This window comes from Paramisgurnus dabryanus, chromosome 19, assembly GCF_030506205.2.
Source record: "Paramisgurnus dabryanus chromosome 19, PD_genome_1.1, whole genome shotgun sequence".
NCBI lineage: Eukaryota > Metazoa > Chordata > Actinopteri > Cypriniformes > Cobitidae > Paramisgurnus > Paramisgurnus dabryanus.
The window spans coordinates 19774879-19797176 of NC_133355.1; the positions used below are offsets into that span (position 1 = coordinate 19774879).

Below are 22298 nucleotides of genomic sequence, written 5' to 3' on the forward strand. Positions count from 1 at the left end.
GGTTTTGCAAGGCTTCCTCTGCGTGTTTGAGACCCAAACATACCACGCAAAACTCGTGCGAATCCTTAGCAGCGATCAAAGCTCCACACGCGGCCGGGCAGGCCCGTGATGAAGACTTCCCGGGAGTAGCGGCAGTTTTAGAAAGCGACATACCAGCGAAAAATTCGGAGAAATCCGTGGCGGGCAGCCGTGGATAAGGGAAAGGTGAAAGAAAAACACGAGCGTGGGCGGCTCGATGATGCTAAAAAACAGAGACAGCTAACCTGGTTAGATTAACGACTGTCACGTCAGGCGGAGGCTGATCTGACGATAATTCCTCCTGGAGACACAAAGTGAACAGCGAAAAATCCAACCGAACTGAATCCGTGCAGAGATCGCGAGAAGCGAATGTCAACTGAGGAGGAGCAGCGCGCAGTGGTCTTATATGCTAGCAGGTAAGAGGGTGTGGTCTTACCTGGCATTGGCTGCGCGCTTCTGTCTGTCTAGCCAGACTTGGTGCAATTGGATGCTTCTGTAGAGGTCAGGTACGGATGCCCTTCCCATAGGTGGATCTCGAACACGAGATGATGAAAGAGAACAAGTTATTAGGACAAATATCTAAATAAAACAATTTTCTTATGCAAGATAAACGTACCGTGGAGATCCGCTATATATTTTGCAATAGTACACACAACGTTCGCTTTGCCTCTGATATCCAAACCTTTAAAACAGATAACACATGTTATTAGAAAATATTAAACCAAACCAGTTTGTTTAAATCTATTGTAACAGGATTAAATAAAAACACACCGGACAACACGAGCCAGTCGGCGTCTCTTTTGTTCCAAGATTTCCGTGTTACGCTGCGGGAGGTTCTAGTCTCGGTCTGACTTTTTTGTTCAGGGCACTCTTCTCCGCGATTTACCAGGAATAGTTAATACCAGTTTAGACAATTTCGCTGCAATACCAGAGATCGAATTTTTAGTTTTTAAATAAATCAGACAAAATACTGGAACGAACACAGCGAAACACATACATACCAATAGACTTGAGTATAACAGCTCTGCTCGATCCAAACTGATTCCGGGGGATCTCTTGTCGCTCCCCAATAAAGGTTCGGTCATAAACTTTGCAAAGATTACATCACACGACCCCCACACAAACACACACTGACATAATATCAGCATCAGAAAACTTTGTGTCTGTACAGAAAATAGACTAGTTCGATAGAAAATATCGGCTTTAAGTTTAACCAGTTACAACTAAAATATTTTATTATTGCGTGACTTTAAAGAAGTCTCTTTACAAAACAAACGTATTATCAAGTTGTATTTATAAGACACATGCAGTCAATTCCCCTAAGTCTAGAATAATACTTTATTTTTGTCAGAGCAGACAATATAAGACTCTTTGTATAATATACACATATTCACACATGTTTTAAGAAGCCTTTAATTAAAAATAAAACCCCCAAAATGGGGTGAATACGTCTTAAAAACATTTAAAAGTTTATTAACGTCATATATAAGTTTCTCTGTCACCTTCTGTGCACATATACACATGTCTTAATCAGAGACCTGGTTAAAGATTCCCCTAAATCTAAAATAAAATCCTATTTTGCCATAGTGGTCAGAATTACATTTATTAACATTATTTTAAAATGGCAGATATGAACGCTCACCCTGCGCTTTGTCAGGCACCGCCGGATCTTTAATACGCGTGAAACTATAGTGCAGGTTATGAAAAGATTCACGGAACTCATGAATCGTTTAAAATTGTATTTAGTTTAGACTTTCGTCTAAAGATTGTAGTATTGCCGGCTCCGAAGGTTATGGCTCAGATCATTGCTTAAACTATACACGTATACGGAATATTTCATTAAATAACTTGTGATGTTACAAACAAATGTTTTAATCGTAGCATTGTCCATGATTTGTCTAAATCTAAAATAAATTCCTATTTTGCCATAGTGGACAGAATTACATTTATTAACTTTTATTTTAAATGACAGATATGAACAATCACCCGACGCTTTGTCAGACACCGCCGGATCTTTAATACGCGTGAAACTGTAGACCAGGTCATGAAAAGATTCCCGGACTTCGTGAACCGTTTAAAATTTTATTTAGTTCAGACTTTGTGTCTGATCAGAAACTATAGCTCGATAGAAAACATCGGCTTTAAGCGTAGCATGGTACATCTAATATATATATATATATATATGATTAGTGATTGCCTTTAAATAAACTTATGCTGTTGCAAAACTTTAGATTCAACAACACACCCGCGGTGTGAAAGTCAGTATTGAGAAGCGCACGGGGCGAGCAAAGGTGGGAGGATGGTTGAGATCTGACATCAAATGTCAATAAACAGTAAATGTCGAAACACGAGCCGTCATTAAACATGACACCATACGCTTAACATAAAACACACTCAGGAAAAACAATCACTCTAAATGACCGGCAATAAAACCATTAAATACTTTCTGTCTAAAGTTGACAACTTGTCCAGATTTTGATTGATGGTCCCGCCCCCCTGTCAAAGGGTCATAAAAACGACCTGTCAGATAGCAACTGTCACCGGGTGGGGGAGGGGGTCATAAAAGTTTGACGAGTGCCGGTCCTATATAACTACTCGCAGAGATGTGTGACTAATTGGTGAATCATCATGACCATATATTTTTTTGTTGCTGGCCTCCAGAATGGGACACACGGGTTGCAAATCTCTCCAAACTTCTAGCTACATAAGCATGGTCAACAAGCTTCATTAAAAAGATCAGGCTGATCTGCATCACCAGCTAAGATTTCCTGGAGAACTTGGCCATCTGGTCCATCATCCAGGGGTGGCCAAACACGTTGGAGGGCCGGTGTCCTCAGAGTTTAGCTTCAATTCGCAAAGTATATTTAATCAGTTGATGGGATGGGCAGGTAGAGAGAGGAAAAATCCCGAACAGGTTGGGCTTGATCAGTCAAATAATGAGCCTAATTTTTAATGGGCTGTAAAATTGTGCCGTCTCACTAGCAGCGTCTCCTCAGTCATTCCTCTCAATATATAAACTGTCAAACTTTAAAGCCGACAAAAGGTTAATGTACCCCAAATATTCTCTATTGCTAAATGGGGGGATTGTGCACACAGAATAATTTTAGAAGTAACACCCGAATGGTTCTTCGTCTACTATCTCTTGGGTGCACTCTGCAGTGTGGATGGCTGACAGAGGTGAAGGGAGGTGGATTGTGGGTAGAATATGCTGTGCAGTTGTTTTTAAGGTGGTCAGGCTCGCATCTGCTGAATCAGATGAAGACGTGCTACTTACACATATCCAGTCAGTCTACACAGCAGATAACAAAAGATAATTAACCTTTAATGCAGCAGCTAGTTCTTCACACTGTTTCTACTTGAACTTAAATTCTACTAATCTTGACTAGAGATATGTGATTATACCTACTGATGAGTTGTTATAACTTATTAAATATAGTTGAAAAAGTTAACTTAATTTTTTTAGTTGTAGCAACTCAAGATTAATAATAAGAAGTTGACATGACTTGTAAATATGAGTTGATTCAACCACAAAAAAAAAACAAGGCAGCAAAGATTTTTTACAGTGCAGGCACAGAGGATTCAACCCATTATCACTAAATTACGTACCTATAGTCACATAATTTCGTGAGTGTTTTCCGTGAATCTGACACGTTTTTCCACCTTTTTGCGTGAACATATTTCTCTGAACGTGTCACTGTCACCTATTTGTTACTCAACTGTTTTGTCCTATTTTCTTACCATTTTCGCTTCTATTTAAGCCGCCTTTCCAATGCACACAACAAACGACGGCTGTTAAACCGGAAGTCATTCATTTCATATGGAGAGTCGCAAAGGGGCTGCGTGAGGTGCCGACCACCTGCGGATGCGTAAATATCGGATCCGTTTTGAGCGTTGGATCCGTTAAAAAATTGGAACTTGTGTGACTAAACCGCATGCGATATGCTGACCGGAAGTGATGTATTTCATTGTATTCCAATCATAAATTAAATGTATAAAATGATTAATCCTTTTTAACTTTATTAGTAAGACTTGAATCCTTAAAAAAAACTTTTGATTACTGATAATAAATGCATTATTTATTTAATTTGTGTATGTTATTATTTTAATCTTGTCTTCATATGTTCTCTCCAAAAAATATTGCCAATCTTTGTCATAGATGCAGCTGTTTATTGTTTCATTCATTTGCATTCATTTATTTATTCCACCATGGAAAAAAATTTAGAATGAAGCCTCTTTCGCTGGAATGAGCTTCTCTCCCATATACGATTCAACTGAAACTTCATTACGACTGCCACTAGGGGGAAAACCCTGACTGTCGTTTCCGTATGTCGTGTGCAGTGGAAAGGCGGCTTTAGGGTTAGATTTACATAAAATGACATCCTTAACCAAATCCAACATTAACCCTAATGCCAGGCGACAATGGTTTAAAAATCAAAAATTATAAAAATAAATAATGAAAAAAGGTATAAACCAATACTTAAAGTGATATCCTAACGCAAACACCAAATCTAACCCTACACCGAAGCGTCAATGGTTTAAAAATAGGACAAAACTGTTGAGTAACAAATACGTGACAGTGACACGTTCACAGAAATATGTGACATGTTCACGCAAAAAGGTGAAAAACGTGTCAGTGTCATGGTAAACACTCACGAAATGATGTGACTTTAGGTATGTAATTTCGTGATACGGGGTTGAAGGATTAAAGGTATTTCTTACAAAATGTACTAATAATTTGAAGTTAATTGTAGTTGAATGTTTTAGTTTAATTAATTTAATACACTTAACTAAGATTTTTGAAGTATATGTCCAAAACTCAAAATATTAAAATATGTTTACGTCATTGTTTATGTAAAGACAATATGGGTTAACAGTGTAGTTACTGTAGTTTTCCTAACTGTAGGCTGTGTGCTTTGCTAGGTTTGCATTTATTTTTATTTTTATTTATTTTTTGTACAGCGGCATCTGAATCCTCATTTCCACAGGTTAGATTATGTATAAACTTTTGTGTATGCTGTAGAATAGCTGGATGAAAACAAAACATCCTCTGACAGCAAAGCACTTTCAGTATTTTACTTCCAGAACCAAAGCCTGGTTTGTACGTTTACTTTATCGCTGTACTTTTGCTGCCTAATAAACACTGGTGTTTTTTCCAAAAAAATGCAAACCTACAATAGTTACAATCTGTTCTCAAGACCTCTGTACAGCACATTACCAATCTGCTTAGTCACAAACCCTTGCTTACAAAAGTCTTTAATTCAATTCTCCTCCATATTCAAATTCAAATTTATTCATAAAGCACTGAATAAATCAACAACAGTGACCATAGTGCTGTATAGACAATAGCACAATAAAAAACAAATATTAAGAAATAGTCACATTTAAGTATTTATAAAAATAATAGCACAAATAAAGTAATAGACAATAGCACAATAATAAAAACTTATATTAAGAAATATACACCTTAAAAAGACATAAAAAATGTATCATAGAGATATAGTATTAGCAACCTCTGTCACTTCTATGATCAATCTCTAACAAAAACAAATATGTTTTAAGATGGCTTTAAACTGGCCGATTGTCTTTGTATCTCTAATATATAACGGCAGGCTGTTCCATAATTTGGGAGCACGACCGCAAACGCACCATTCCCATCTGGATTTTATATTGGACCAAGAAACAACAAGAAGTTTTTGTGTTCGTAGGATCTAGTAAGGATACATAGCAGCATAGGCTTCACTGTTCGCTTAACATTCAGAATTGTGACAGGATTAAGTTCTGGGATACTCGCTTCCCAAACACTTGTGAATGACTTTTATATCTCTATTGTTGTTTAAATTTCTGTTTACTGAGCTTTATTAATTTCCATACATAATGAACCTTTTCCATCCCAGATTGGCCTTGTATATAAAATGCCTCATGCATAAGCATAAATAACTAGACATGCATTCACAAACCACGTTTTGCTACCTGCCTGCCAAGTCATTGCAGCAGGAAGGCGAGCGAGACTCTCAGGGTAACAGTGCTGTTTAGTATGCATACGACACAGCTTGCTTCTCTTTCTCGCTCTCTCTTTGACATCTGATTTGAACCACTTTGTTTCTTAAAGTCATAGGCTTAAGCTCACATGTTATAAGTTTAAAAACGACAATTTGCTTATTTTCATATAGTAGAGCCATTTAAAACGATGAATTCTGTGAATCAGACTATGGTTGACCTCCATCCAGATGAAAGATGATTTTTTTCTATTACTGTGTAGATGCAGTTGACCTCATCGTTTCACACGGCTTCAGGGGACCAATCACACATCTCGGGGTTTAGTCTTTCATCTAACCCCCCACTTTCCCCTTTGTATTAAGCATGTAGATCTGACAGACTGTAACCACCCACTCTCCTGCCGACGCTCATGCCAACCCCTCAATCCACCCACCAACCAACCCTAACAACCCATCAGCCAGGATTACATGAAAGAGTTGTAGAGCAGTAGAGAGAGAAACAGAAAATGATAGATAAAAGAAAAGAAAGCAAACGAAAAGGCATTTTAATAAATGAAACCTGATCATGAGGATTAGTTATGGATTAGTTCTGTCAGTACGACATATGTTCAGGCATAACTGGAAGAGGACATCCTACATTCTTCCCTAAATATCACTATACAGTACCTCATTTCCTCTGTGAAGACCTGGAGTAGCCAAACTAAATCAGCCCACACTTACTTGCAAGTGACTGTAAATTAGAAAAGTATAAGGATTATGTCACTACATAAACCTGTTATGCAGTTTCTCTTGCCATTGTTGGCTCTGGCTTGGTCACATGGGTTTCCAAGGCATTGTTTTTTTATATAAAACTGCTTTGAAACAATATGTGTTGTGAAAAGCATTACACAATACATTCAATTGAATTAAATATTTTCTTATCTTAAATGGATTCTTGGAAGTGGCTCTGGACTTGTTGCCAGTATTTGTAGCTAAACAACTTACACTCCCACATTTCCATTTTTTGTCCCTGGACCACAAAACTTAACAAGCACAGGTATATTTGTAGCAAAAGGCAAAAATACATTGTATGGGTCAAAATTATAGATTTTTTTTTCTGCCAAAAAGCATTGTAATGTTAAGTAAAGATCATGTTCCATGAAGATATTTATACTATGGGTTCATTGAATGCTTGAATCTGATTGGCTGATGAACGTTCTGAGGTGTGTAATTATTTTCTAGGAAACGACAACGTAGTTCGCATAGTTAACTGTAATAACTAAAAAACTACATGATAGACGTTTTTCCAAGGCAATAACAGCGCTGTTTGGAGATGCTCGCTCGCCCCCCCCCCCCCTCTCTCTCTCTCTATCTGTGTCTCTGTCGCTATAGCTTTCTTTTTAATAACTTCTTCAATAACTGCATTAGAATGCTCTCAATGGCTCAAGCCTCCATTTCCAGCTTTAACATCACGTTTTGGAACAAGCAAAGGAGCCGTTGGATGAGACGCGGAAGAAATAGTCCTTTCTTTCTTTCTCTTTCTTTCCTTTATTTATATAGCACCAGTAAACACAACGAACGTTGACCACTGTGCTTCACAAAGCATGAGGCAAAAAATATAAATAACATAGAATACATAAAACATTCAGAGTGTTAAAAAAGACGTAGATAAAATGAAATTTAAGTAAAAGCTCGCTCCAAAAGATACAGCCTCAATTTATGTTTAAAATGAAATAAAGATGATAGAGATCTCAAGGAGAGAGGTAAGCTATCCCAAAGCCTAGGACCAACAACTGCAAAGGCACGGTCCCCTTTTGACTTTAGGCGCGAGCTAGGCTGGACCAGATTAAAATTACTCGTAGACCTTAGCGACCTTCCAGGTAGATAGATGTTTATAAGTTCGGCTAGATATGTAGGTGCCAGACCGTTTAGAGATTTAAAAACAAACAGCAGTATTTTCATCTCGATTCTGAACGACACTGGCAGCCAGTTAAGGGACTTTAAAATTGGTGTGATATGTTCATGCATGCGCGTCCCAGTCAGGAATCTGGCAGCTGCATTTTGGACTATTTGTAGCCTTTTAATAGAAAACTGGGGGAGAGCTACATATAAGGAATTACAGTAATCAAGACGAGATAGAACGAAAGCATGTAAAACTTTTTCGAGCTCGATCGATGAAAGGAAGTGCTTTACTCTAGTTAATAGCTTCAGGTGAAAGAAACATGATTTTACCACTATATTTATGTGTTTCTCTAGTTTTAAGGAGGAATCCAGAACCACTCCAAGACTCCTAACCGTAGGTTTAAAATCACAGTACATGTCTGCCACATTGATGGTATTTTCCCCATCAACAAAGGAGGGGCCGAACACAATAGCCTCAGTTTTACTTGAGTTAAGATGTAAAAAATTTAAGGACATCCAGGATTTTATATCATTTAGGCATGCGTAAAGGGTTTCAAGACCCTTTTTGTCATTGCGCTTAAAAGGCAGATAAATTTGAGTATCATCTGCATATAGATGGAACGAAACCCCATGTTTCCTAAAAATTGATCCCAACGGCAGCATATACAATGCAAACAAGGTAGGAGCCAGGATTGATCCTTGAGGAACGCCATAAGTAAGAGAAGCTACAGACGAAACAGAATCTCCAATACCAACTGAGAAAGTTCTATTTGTGAGATAAGACTTAAACCAGCTAAGAGCATTTCCCCGGATGCCCACAGACTTTTCAAGGCGGGACAGTAAAATTCTATGGTCGACCGTGTCGAATGCTGCACTCAGATCCAACAGAATTAAAATAACAGAGTCCCCGGAATCAAGAGACAGCAAAATATCATTTAGAACTCTCCATAACGCAGATTCAGTACTATGGTTGGACCTAAAACCCGACTGAAACTTCTCCATGATACTGTTCTCGTCAAGGAAGCTCTGTAATTGCAATGACACAGTCTTCTCAAGGATCTTAGATATAAATGGTAGATTTGAGATGGGTCTAAAATTTGAGAAATCAGTTACGTCCGCATTTGGCTTTTTTAATATGGGTTTTACCAAAGCATGTTTACAAAAGGCAGGAACTGAACCAGAAATAAGGCTTCGATTTATGATAGATAAAATCCAATGCCCCACACTCTCAAAAATCTGTTTAAAGAACCATGTGGGAACAGTATCAAGAGTTGAGACAGTAGGCTTCAGCTTAGCGACTATATCTGTTAGACAAGCAATGGAAATTGGGTCAAAGGAATTTAACAACCTAGTGGAGAAGGGATTGTCTACTAGATCAATAGTCGAGGGCAATATGGACTGTCTGATTGTTGCCAATTTCTCAACAAAAAATTGACAAAAATTCTCACATGTAGAAATAGATTCGGTAAGATGGTTATTTCTTACAGGATTAAAAACAGAGTTTAGCACTGTAAACAAGGACTTTGGATTATTAGAGTTTTTGGTTAGAAAATTTGAAAAAAATTGAGCCTTAGCTGTTTTAACAGCTTTTTGGTATGCCTTTAAAGAATCCCGTAAAATTTCATAGGAAACCTGTGACCTGTCCTTTTTCCATCTTCGCTCCGCTCTTCTGCAAAGTTGTCTTAATTGGCGAGTGTTGCTATTAAGCCAAGGTTCAGGATTCTGTTTCTGAGATTTAAGTCTCAAAGGCGCTACAATATCCAGAGCCTTAGTACATGGAGAATTAAATGAACTCAATAGTTCATCAATATCTACTGTATTTAGATGTTCAATAGGAAATGCCTGCTCAGCATCCGAAAAGACTGCAGAAAAGGCCTCGACAGCTGATGAAGAGGACAGGTTCACACGTGACCATTTACTAGGTTTAACAAATGTACTAGTGTAACAGGGAAGATCAATATTAAAGGTAACTGGCATATGGTCGGAAAAGCTTAAGTCACCAATTTGAAGATCTAAAACAGGAAAGCCATGCGATAAAACTAAGTCGAGCGTGTGTCCATGTACGTGAGTTGGCTGATTTACCCATTGCACAAAGTCACAGGCTTCAATTAGACTCAAAAAATCCTTTGTTAGTGCTGCAGAGTTAGAACATACGTGACTATTAAAATCACCAACAATTAAAAGTCGATCATATTTCGGGATAATACCCCCTAAAAAGTCGGAAAACTCATTTAAAAAGTTTTTGTTCGTTTTCGGTGGACGATAAATCACCGCAATAATCAATGAGTTTGCCTGATCTAATGATAGAAGTTGTACCTCAAACGACGAATAAAAATCCGTTTCTAATGCTCTGCAGCAAAACCTGTTTTTATAGACAGTTGCGAGTCCTCCACCCCGGCCGGAACGGCGGGGGGTATTAAAGAAATTATAGTTGGTAGGGGTGAGTTCCGAAAAAGGGCTAATATCACCAACAGGAAGCCAGGTCTCAGTCACGAATAAAAAGTCAATATCGCCGGTAGTTATAATATCATTAAAAATAAATGTCTTATTTCCCAACGATCTGGAATTAACTAAAAGCATCTTAATAAGTACAGAGTCACTAACCGGTTGTGCTGCTTGATAAGGTGCTCGTTCCAATGAGCGAAGGTGACACTGATTCACTCCACCACGTCGCAAAAACGGGACACGACGGCGCTGTGGTTTTACTGGTGAGGTCCCGACCAGATGACGAATCCATTGATACGGCGTCTCGCACGAACGTGGCGCAACGTAAAATCCGTGGTCTCTCTCCCGGACCCGAGCATTCCAATAAGGCCAGCCAGCTGATCGAGACGCCAATTCCAGCTTCAGCCTGACGGCCGCTCCGCCCCGCTTTCCGCGCCTCCTGCGGCGCTTCCTCCAAGGAAGTGCTGGTGGCACCCGGCGCACGCAGAGCGGCAGAGATCCCAGAAAAGGCGGTGGCAGATAGCCAAAGCCATCGGCCGACAGGTCGGTGTTATAGCCAAACTCCATAGTTGTTCTGATATTGAGTAATGACTGGCGGTCATATATAAGTGATTTGGTGCCATAGTAAGCCACATTTAGATTAATGAAGGAGAACAAATGGACAAGTACAGACAAACAGAACGGATTCCAGAGAGATAGACGGCCAGCCAGCAACACCGGCGCCATCTTGTTCCTGTATCTGTCTCACAACTGTCCTACTCTCAATAGCGATTTAAGTACAAAAACCGGACGAATCCCTTAAAATATATCATGTGATCGATGTCTTGAGGTGTGGTAACTGTAGTATAAGCGAAATAATTGAATCCGGGCCGTTGAATTATTGAAAAATAATGCATTCTATCTACTTATCTATTTTTCTATTTTTTTAATAATTCAACGGCCCGTCGTCAATTATTCCTTATTTAGTACATTTCCTACCGTGGATATATCAAAACTTTTATTTTTGTAAGATATGGTTGCGTAGGACTTCATTTGGATAATTTTAACTCTTTCCACGCCATTGACGAGATAACTCGTTGATAACTCGTCATTTAAGACAAAATGCTTCCCTGCCAATGACGAGAATTTTGGCTTTCCGCAATATCGCTATTATCCAACTTATACAACCCGGAAGTAGCGCCTCAAGTGAAAAGAAAAAGAACTCTGTGTATGTTTTAAAGATCGCTCTGCATCTGATCTCTTATAAAAAGTCCTTCACAAAAATGGAATTATCTCAGCTTTTTGCTCAAAATTGTGTGTTTTTGAAGTAACCTTCCCATATTTGAGAAGTGATAAAACCAACTAATGAAGGTAGGATGAAACGTTTTTGTTTTGTTTTGTTTTTTGTTATTTTGCAGAGGGTTCTTTCATTTGAGATATTGTATGTTTATATATTTAAAGAAAAACATTTTCTGGAAGGCATTAAACTTTGGTGAAAATCATGAAAAATGCTGGCACTGGCTGGCAACTTTTTTGAAAAACGCTGGCGAGGAAAGAGTTAAGTGCGATTTTCTCAATATTTAGACTTTTTGCAGCCTCAGATTGAGGATTTTTATCTTTTCCTAACCTAAAAAAACCATACCTAAATGGAAAGGGACTTTCAGATGATGTTTAAAGGTGACATAGAATGATTGAACGGGGTATTTATCCTTGTTCTGTGATGTGACATTTAGACAAAAAAAAATTTGTTTGGGTCTGTAATGCCTTAGAAGCTTCCTAAAAACTTCTCTCAGATAGCTCTATTAAGGTGGGGGATGTTAAACAAGTGGTTTTGGACTTATTTGGCTCCCCCTACTGGCTTAACTTGCAGCTCATTACTGATTGGCTGACTTTGCTGCCACTCAAAAAATGTAGCCAATTATTTTAAAGTGGAGGGGCAGTGAGATGCCTGTGATGTCATAAGCATCAGTTTTTTAGATTGGGCCGTTTTCTGGCTGACATTTCTAAAAGAGGAATTTCTATGAGACTGACATGTTTAGGATGTCTAGCACTTTTTGTATGTTCGTGAATGCGGGTAGACTACCATTATTCAACAAAGACAAGGTAAAAATGTTTTTTCATTCTCTGTCCCCTTTAAATGTCAATTTCAAAAAAATTACCCATATGATTTTTTTTTTTTTTTTGTGAAAATCCATCTGATTCATTCGTTATTTACAGTTGTCTATCTAAATTCATCTTACATCACGTAAAGAACATTCTGTGCAAATATGACATTGATATCTTAACAGTTATAATGACTGAGTAAAGTCATGTCAAAGATTGAAATGACAAACATGATCACATATTCTTCATTTATGTCTAAATCCTGGCCAGTGCATTTTTCGTCATGTACTCCATTGAACCCAACCATTCACTATACCTATGTGTCGTATTGTCCTGTGATGAGGTTGCACCGTTATTGCTTGCCCTGCCTCCAATGCACGAGTACTTACTGTAACAGTGTACCGTGAGGCATACTAATCTTTAGCTTGCACCGTTTACACATTCCGTTCTGCACACAGCACCTTGCAGGCAAAGAGGAAGCAGCGTGGCATTAGCACATTAAAACGGTTGCGTCATTGTTTACCTGCTTGCCTTTTGAGAGTCAGACGCATCCGGCATAAATTAACTATTTATCTATTTATATATTCCAGTTAAAATATCTACGCATACCTAAAACTACCAGAGAAGCAACATAGATGCATTTTAAATAAGTTTCAGTTTCATACTCCATTGGAAAACAGCTTTTAAACAAGTCTTATACAGTTTACTGAGATTTTTTCTTGTTTCTGCAGTGCACATAAAGACGGTACGCGGGTGGTAAATCATTAGGTTGCTGTATGGGTGGAGGGAGGTGAAATAATTGGGTTCTTTATCAAAATGTAATAGCACTTTGGCTTTAGGCTGATTAATCTCATTTACAACCTCTGCGTTGAATAATGCTGCACTTTTATTTATTTGTCTGTCTGTCTCTCTCTCTCCCTCTTTGTCTTTATATGTCTCTCTGTCTTGTGTACCTTTGGATCTTTATTGCACAAGCAGCTATAAGTCACTGTTGGCTAGACTGTGTGCCGAGTAAAATACCTGTAGCATTCACAGTTTGCTGCATCTTGTGTTTGTATGTGTGTGTGTGTGTGTGTGAGTGTGTGTGAGCTTCATACCGAATAGATGGATTTGTCGAACTCTAAAACCCACACAATATTAAATTGAAACTGGGATTTAGAAATACCTCCCACACATATCTGCAGGGCTAGAAAAAAAACAGAGAGAGAAAAGGTAGAGACGGTTAGAATAGCGAACAAGGGAAATCTCTGCTAATTCACTTACGTGAATTACTGTAAGCCCAAGCATTGGGTTTTTGCTACTTGTATGCTTGCGCTGTCATGGCAACAGTTCAGTGAACAGTACAGACAAATGCTTGGCCTACTACACATGCACATACAACTTTTTGAATTATTGTCATCCCGCAACAGTAGTGTGTAAATGGAGAGGACTGCATGTTTCTTTTTGCCAACAATGCCCAAATTGTCTTTGACTTTTAATGCAGTTAGACAGCTAGAATCAGAGGGTGTATGTTTGTTTTCAAGAGATAAGTATCAGCTTGGCTTTTGAGACATCAAAACATCTCATACAGCTCTTTAAGCCATCCGTGTCCAAAAGGTTTGTCATCCGTGAGCGATGAGGCCAGATTTTGCACATAATCTCTTTTCCTTGCTCACTTAGCATATATTTGCTTGTGAAATTGCTGTACGCTACCAAGTGCATTTTTTGTATTTTTCTCTCTCTTTCTCTAAGCATATAGTTTATATTATATATATATATATTAAAGCAAAGTGAAGTGTTTATCAATGAGCTTTTGTGTTTGTGCATATGCGAGAGAGAGTCAGTCAGGTCTCAACTGTTTCCTCTATTATTTACTTCAATTTCCTTAAAAGCATTTTAAAATAGGCGTAATTTACATAATTTCCTTTTAGATTGCTAACTCCCGTCAACACAAAATGGAATTATATTGAAGTATTAAGTTGCTCTTTAAGGCCATTTTAATGGGATCTTTGCTAACTGTGCCTTAGTTTTGTGATGTAAACCATTTAGTAGTTGGTTGAGGCTACAGGCCATTATGTTTACAACTTTTGTCTACTTTACTCAACTACTCATAACTCACCCTGTCACACACAGTTTGTACTCCTTAAGTACTTCGCTCAGTCAAATGTTTTTACAGGTCTTATTGTTGTCAATGTGGCGTACACACCCAACGCGAATTTGATTTGCGAGTAGATTACATACAAAGTTAATGCATAGACGCCAATAGACAAGAGCGCGTGGGATGATTCGAAAGACCCAAATTGGGTGACGAGATTGCCACGAAAAACAAACGCTGTTCGCCTCAAACGCGTCTTCACGTAAATCGAAAATAAACTCTTCATATTTAACTCTAAATATTACAAAATTTGCATGATACAAAGTTAAATCCCTTGAGTAATCTAGAACAGTGGTTCTCAAACTGGGGGCCAGCGATATGGTGCCAGGGGGGCCCCAGTTTTATGACATTTTATAAAATACATAAATGTAGCATTTTTTTGGGGGGACGCAAAGGAATTCACCGTACACAAGGGGGGGGGGGGCGCACGCTGAAAAAGTTTGAGAACCACTGATCTAGAACAAGCAACGCGATGCTTCGCGTTTGGTGTAAACACAGCATTAGGGGCTATTCATATTTCGCACCTAAATCCGCGCTGAAAACCTCCTCCTTTCCAAAGCTTTCAATGCACCATTCGGAAAAGTTGAAGTATTTTCAACTCGCTGCAGAGCCGACGCACCAAGATATAAAGAGCGTGTCATGTTGCTCTCCATTTAAGCGTTTACGTACAAAATAACATATTAGCGGATGCACAAAATGTCAAATATGAACTGCCCCTTATACAATACCTTGCTGGAAAAAACAGCATACCAGCATGACCAGCATATGTTGTGTTTTGGTGCTGGTTTGCTAGTGAATACCAGCTAAACCAGCACCAGCTAAACCAGCACCAAACCAGCACTAGCACCAGCATAATTCCCATGCTGGTTTGATTCTGTTTTTTTTCAGCAGGGTAGGCTTTTCACACTGTTTAACCCCTGGTCATCTTTGTTCTAAACCCCACTTTTAACTCTGGGTTAAGAAGTGTTTCAGTCTTGTAATTTAGAAGCGGGCTTATTCTTGAAATTAGCCTAGGGTTATTAAACCCTGGTCTGAAGCAGGTTTAACCCCGCATTGTGGTGCCAAACGTGTCCAGTGTGAAACAAAGTTTGAACCATGTTTATTTATTTTGTTTTGTGAGGACGTTACAGCAATGAGCAATTCATAACTGTGTAGAAGTTAGTAGAAGTGCTCTGAACTTATCAAAAGATTAAGTCCTGATAAAGGGAAGTTTGTTTTTAAAAGGTTTTAATAAAATTAATTGAAAGATATCTAAGCTTGCACCAAAATGTGACCATTTTGCATTATACAGTATGTAAATCCTTTTTGTATGACAGCTATTTTTGGTTGCTTTCAATTTTTGTAGTTTGCTTTTGTTTGCTGAGTTTTACTTTGTCAAGATTGCTTTGGATAAGGTGATAAAAATCAATTTTAAGCTCCACTCAACTCATTGTGATTCATGAGGAAGTCTAGAATTAATTGAACCACAAGCGTTCCTCTGAAAATGCATTCCCACTCAGAACAATGTTGATTTTAGGACAACCAGCAAGCAAATACTGAACTCATATGTAACAATTAAATAATACATCAACGGACAGTTTGTGGACTTACATGTGTAACAAAGATGGTTTACCTGCTGGTCATCATATCATCTCATTAATGTTGAATGAGCTTTGATGAAAATTTAATGCAAACACTCCAAATGACTTTAATTTTGTCAAAAACATCCCATCTCAGTTACAAAAAAATTAAAAATCAGGGTAAGGGTGTGCGTGCTTGTCACTACATTATACATCAGAAGAGTAATTCATTTCTGGCATTTAGGGTGGCAGAAAACAAGCTCATTTCCTTCAGCCTGGAAATGGCACGTCTCGTTCTTGATATTGCTGTAAAAGTCCTTATTTCATTTTTCAGAAAGGTTAATTACCTAAATTGTTTTGGTGTTACACAGAATAATTGAAAAATATATTTTCTCTTTGATTTTTCACTTCCTCTTTTATTCACTCTCACCCCTTCCTGTGACTAAGTCACACTTTTATCCAAAAGTGACTTTAGGAAAACAAGAAATACAATATTAACTTTATTATTTGCTTATTTGATTTTTCTGTCCGACAGCTCTAATTTGACTACATTCTTTTGAAACATTTGATTATAATGCACATGGCCAGTGAGCATTGTAAAAATGAACAAATTAAATAAAGTGATTCTTTCGCCTCAGAGTCATATAGATACGACAGTTAGGTCTCTTTCAACAGACGTGACTAATATGATGTTTGTGCGTGTCATTCTATAGGCTACATTTCCTGGTCTTCCATACAGAGGAAGTGCATGATGTTTTGAGGATCTGGGACGGTCCTCAGGATGGAGGCGTGTTGCTTAGAGAGCTGAGCGGCTCTACACTTCCTCCAGATCTTCACAGCACATTTAACACCGTCAGTCTGCAGTTTACAACCGACTTCTTCACCAGCAAGCAGGGCTTTGCTTTGCAGTTCTCAGGTGTGTTTTTCACACATGTTCTCAGTTTTTTGACCTGGTACTATGAGTTTGATAAAACGTTGGAAGCTGCAATTCTGGACTACAGCCGTCAAATTTTCCAAAATGAAGTATTACAAAACATGCAATCAATCCTTAAGGGAGATTTATAAACCAACAAAAGATCAAGACATGGGAATTGCTGCAGTGGAGCTCAATATTAATTATTTGTTTTATTAGGGATGCTAGTGTCTCTATGGTATCTAATCTCCATGCTATCATAATCAGCTTTGCAGTATCCCAAATATAATCATCATTGAAATTTGTGTTTTTTTTACATTTAGAATATTTTTAAGATCCATTTAAATCAATTTGCTAAGTCTTGTATAACAAGTGCTTTTAAGGAATAAAAATAAATTATTAAAGGAACCAAAATGTAATTTGTTTGTTTTCTAATTCAAAAGAAGTTTATAGAGAATAATAAGAAAATAAGAAAAATATTTATTAAACCAAGGTCAGTGTGAAGGTTGAGACAAGTTGCCTACATTGAGTGTGTCCCAAAGCAACAGTCCCCGCAGCACATGAGCTCATGATCTCAGATACACCATCTCCACTGATGTATGAAACCTGTTAAGCCAGGGTTTATATGCTTTTGCTAGCTTTCAGCCTGTAACCAGGGTAACCATCCCTGTCTTCCTCCATCAGCTGTCACTCAAAGCGCAGTGTTATAATTTCTTCATTTTTTATAGCTTAGAACTAAAATAACTGTAAATAATAATATTAATACGCCATTATACACCACCAATATGGCATTTCTGTTCTCAACCTTAACATTTTACCTATATAACAACCATTCGTGTTGAGATCATATCGTATTCTAGGCAAGTAAATTAGTATGTGTACAGAGTAGCATGCGAATTGAAGATGGCATTTATGCTCAGTGGGCTAAACACAAACCTATCTGTGCTCAGTAGAGGTGTGTGGCCTGCAGGTAATATTCAGGACTTATTATAACAGCAGTTGTAGTAGATATCATTAATGGCTGGTAGGTCATTGCCATTGGCCCTCTAAGCAGACCACACAACCCAATAGATCACTTGCACTGTTACACATTACAAGTACCAAACGTTCTCTTTTACAATCTAATATTTGGTTGTGTTTGTTATCCATAGTTTCAACTGCCACTTCTTGTAATGATCCCGGAATTCCAACTAATGGCACTCGGATCGGAGACAGCAGAGAACCAGGGGATCGTGTGCTGTTCCTGTGTGATCCAGGCTACGTCCTACAAGGGGCGAACAAGATCACATGTACTGAAATCAACAACCGTTTCTTCTGGCAGCCTGATCCGCCCACTTGTTCCGGTATGAGCATTCCAAATTAAAAAATGTGACCATCGCCAAGTACTGTGATCCATTGATTTTTTGGGCAGCCATACTCCGCCCCATTAGTGGAGAAGGTAGTTAACATATTTGATGAATGACTCAAAGCAGGCTTTATCCTTGGTTTAGTTATGATTATGTACCATTAGTTTATTCACATAAAAAAGGAGTGTGCTGTATATCTCAATGTTTACGGGTTGAAAAGACTTTTATTACAACAACAGTAAATGTCATGCTTGATAAAGAAATATGTGTACATGCTGGTTCCTTATGATACACAGTGAGAAGAAACAGAAACAATGAACAGTTAGGGTGGGTTGCATCAACAAAGATTAAATTAAGCAGAGTTTAGAGCTAATCTAGGGTTTGTTGATCTCACTTTAATTTTAATTTGAGTTGTGTTGCACCACTTAAATTTAAACACAGATTAAACTGTATTAAACCCTTCATCTGCGATTTAATTTGTCCACCATTTTGAATTTCCCGGTGTAATTAAACAGCAACAATGTTGAAGTTGTCATTCAAGAAGGAAATAAACAGTTTATGCAAGCAAAGGTAATGTGATTTTTGTATTATAAATCACCTACATACACCGGTAGGCTAAAGGTCTGATTCAAATAAAAACATTTGACAATCTTTTAAAACAATTGTATTGATTAACAGAAATATTGTGACAGGAAATATTGCAAAGCTCAGAAATTGTGATATAATGAACAAGATGTGTCGACGTATTTGTCATGAAGTACAGTGGCGGAGCCAGAGGGGTGTCCAGGGTGGCACTGGACACCCTTGACAGGTCACTGGCCACCCCGTGTGCCACCCCGAATTTAATGCGCTACTTTCACTTAATCCCTATGTTTATTTTCGACGTGCGGCAGCGCAGCACATTGTTAAAAACATTATGAATATTAACCCTCCCTGCGGTCGTGGCACAAACTCTTTATTTTTCAATCACTGCGCAAAGAGACTTGGATTACTCTGCTGATTTTGGACATACAGATATTATTTATACATCATTTAAAACGTTAAGGGGTCATTTTTTGTATGTCTATAAAAGCTGAATGTTGTGCTTTTCACAAAATTAAGAAAATATACATACTGCGCGTTCTGTTATCTCTCCATCGTGATGTCTTTTCAAAAACACGTCAGAAAAATTACTGTAACTTAACGAATACTTTTCATACAATCAGATGATAAATGTCATGTCTACATAATTGGAATCTCTTTAAAATGATCTAAGTGAAGTCGTATTTGCTAATACTACATGATTTCACCGTATGCTGGAAGTGTGGTAATTTTCTTGTGGACTGAACAAAGTCTAAGATTGCCAATTCTGTTTACAACAAAACCCAGCACCATGTTTTCATTCTTGATGTGATATTTATAGGCTACTGTATGATTGTTAATTCGACTGGATAGCCACATTGAACTTGAAAGAGCGTTGCGCATATCCGATAGAGCGCGTGCACAGCAAGAGCTTACGCCTTCATGCTCGCAACTTCGCGTCTTTTTGGTTTAAACGGCCAAATGCTCATATGTCAAAATAGCTGTCTTGGTGATTTTCATACTAAACATTTGGTTACTGTACGTCTTAAACGAATAAACATTGTATTGCATTCGGTCTTAGCCTAACCTGTTGAAGTCTCTCTGTCATTAAAGTTAATTAAATATCAAAAGAAAAAAGAAAACTTTTGCATCTTCTGTATCTTCGTAAATAAACATCCTTGTGTAGAGCTCTGCTATTTGAAGTAAGTTTAAGGTTTATCATGGAGTTTAGATTTCCTGATCTTTTGCTTCATTAAAGGGATAGTTCACAAAATGAAAATAATTTTTACATCCTTATGTTGTTCTTAACCTGTACGAATTTCTTATTTCTGATGAACACAAAAGAAGATATTTTGATAAATGATGGTGTGCACAGAGCTGTTAACCATTGACTTCCATAGTAGGAATAAAAACAACATGATGGAATTCAATGGATATACCATTAATTGTGTGCTTACCATCATTTATCAAAATATCTTCTTTTGTGTTTATTAAAATAAAATACAGGTTTAGAACAACATAAGGGTGAGTAAATGATGACAGAATTTTCATTTTTGGGTGAATCCCTTTTACAGACAGTAAATCAGATGTAAGAAATACAGTAGAAAGATTTTATTTAGATTGATTATGTTTACATCTAATGCGATCAAAAGATTAATTTATGCTTTCTTGATACATGGTTACACGTCATTTTCTTTTATGGACTATGGACCCCCTAAAGTAGCTTTGGCCACCCCCTGGCCACCCCATTAAAAAAATTCTAGTTCCGCCACTGATGAAGTACCACCGTGTGTCCGTTCATTCACTGCGCTTCGTCTGACTGGAGCGCGGGTGACAGAGGAGAAGCACATACGAGCATCGGTAGCTGTCCCCGGTGCTGTAAATAATCTTTTTGAGCCGCCAAACTCACTTTGTTGTGACGTTATAAAAAACGCATCTTTGAATAGCGCCACCACGCTCGCGGTATGTGTTTCTAATCATTTAAAAAAAAACATATTTAAACCTCCTCATATGCAAGTTTAAAGTTAATCCCTCACTGAGATTTAAAACAGAGTTTAAAGTAATGGAGCAACAGGATTAAAGATAATATAGGTTTACTGTATAATTTAAACTTGGCAGTTTAAATGAAAATCTTATTATTTTAAAACATGTTTAAAGTTTGGTGCAACAGAATTATTAAATAAGCTTTGATTTAAACCAGATTTAGGCCTAATCCTTGTTGGTGCAACCCACCCTTAATGTTTACATTACGCCTAAAAATAGTCAAGGAGGCCATTCAAGACATGTTTAAATGCATTTGCTTTCCATTGCGTTGTTCAGCAAATTAACATTTTAAAACACACACATGTATCATTGAAGTCTTGCTAAATGCACATAAGATCATTATTATAGTATTGTATATATGATAAAAAATAGGCCTTATGTAGTATTTTTAAGTTAGATCAGCATGTAGTACAACAAACAACAAAAACAGCACATTTTAAATGATTTACTGTAATGATGCTACTCACCAGAAACAGAGGAGTTTTGATGAACATTTGGGGCCGAGGGGTTTGGCTTTGTTTTATAAATCCAGGCTTTTTTCTTTGATGTTAACTGCCACAATTATGATGGTGTAATTGGGTTGCCTTGTTTCATTAAAACATCAATTTAAGTTTGTGTAAATGTTTAACCGAATCACAGGCCAAACCCTGGAGATGTTTACCAGTTTCATATGAATGCCTCACATTGAAAGAGCAAACCATGTACCGTATTTTCCAGACTATAAGTCGCTCAGGAGTATAAGTCACATCAGTCAAAAAAGCGTTTTGAAGAGGAAAAAACAAAAGTCGCACTGGACTATAAGTCGCACTGGACTATACGCGCGTTTATTTAGAAAATGATTTCACAAAATCCAATCTGAAGAACAGACATTTAATTTGGAAAGGCAAGTTATTTAACTAAACAATAGCACAGAGCAGCAGGCTGAATAGGTGTCAGTACATTAACGTAACATTAGCAGTTATTAACATGATACACAAAAGCATACAGAACATACCTGGGAGGCTGAATAGGCAAAATTAACACAATAAGCCAAATCAAGTTAAAAAAGGTCCTGAAGTCATTCAGCGTCACTGAATCCATTGTATTACATAATTACAAGAGCAGCATAGAGATGACCCTCGCGGCTGTAGACGGTAATGGTTTCTCTTGGTTCATATGAAATAATTGTGATGTATAAGTCGCACCTGAACATTAGTTCCAGGACCTGCCAAACTAAGAAAAAAGTGCGACTTATAGTCCGGAAAATACTGTACAAGAAATGATTTGTCATGTTAAGTTTGGCACATGACTTTATCCCTTGTGTAAAGATGATACTCTTTT

At 37.7% G+C, this 22298-nt stretch overlaps 1 protein-coding gene and 1 long non-coding RNA gene across 2 annotated transcripts in view; one reads left to right on the forward strand and one right to left on the reverse strand.

Moving 5' to 3' along the window:
* LOC135781863 (uncharacterized) overlaps positions 1-1868 on the reverse strand; it is an 84251-nt gene extending 82383 nt beyond the window's left edge. The window contains exons 1-3 of the long non-coding RNA XR_010545283.2: positions 1020-1868; positions 790-937; positions 635-700 (exon numbers count right to left, since the gene is read on the reverse strand). This is a non-coding gene — a long non-coding RNA (uncharacterized lncRNA). The remainder of the gene's footprint in view (positions 1-634; positions 701-789; positions 938-1019) is intronic.
* csmd2 (CUB and Sushi multiple domains 2) overlaps positions 1-22298 on the forward strand; it is a 364270-nt gene that overhangs the window by 246656 nt on the left and 95316 nt on the right. The window contains exons 26-27 of the mRNA XM_065292427.1: positions 16829-17031; positions 18180-18371. Coding sequence (XP_065148499.1) covers positions 16829-17031; positions 18180-18371 — 395 coding nt within the window. The remainder of the gene's footprint in view (positions 1-16828; positions 17032-18179; positions 18372-22298) is intronic.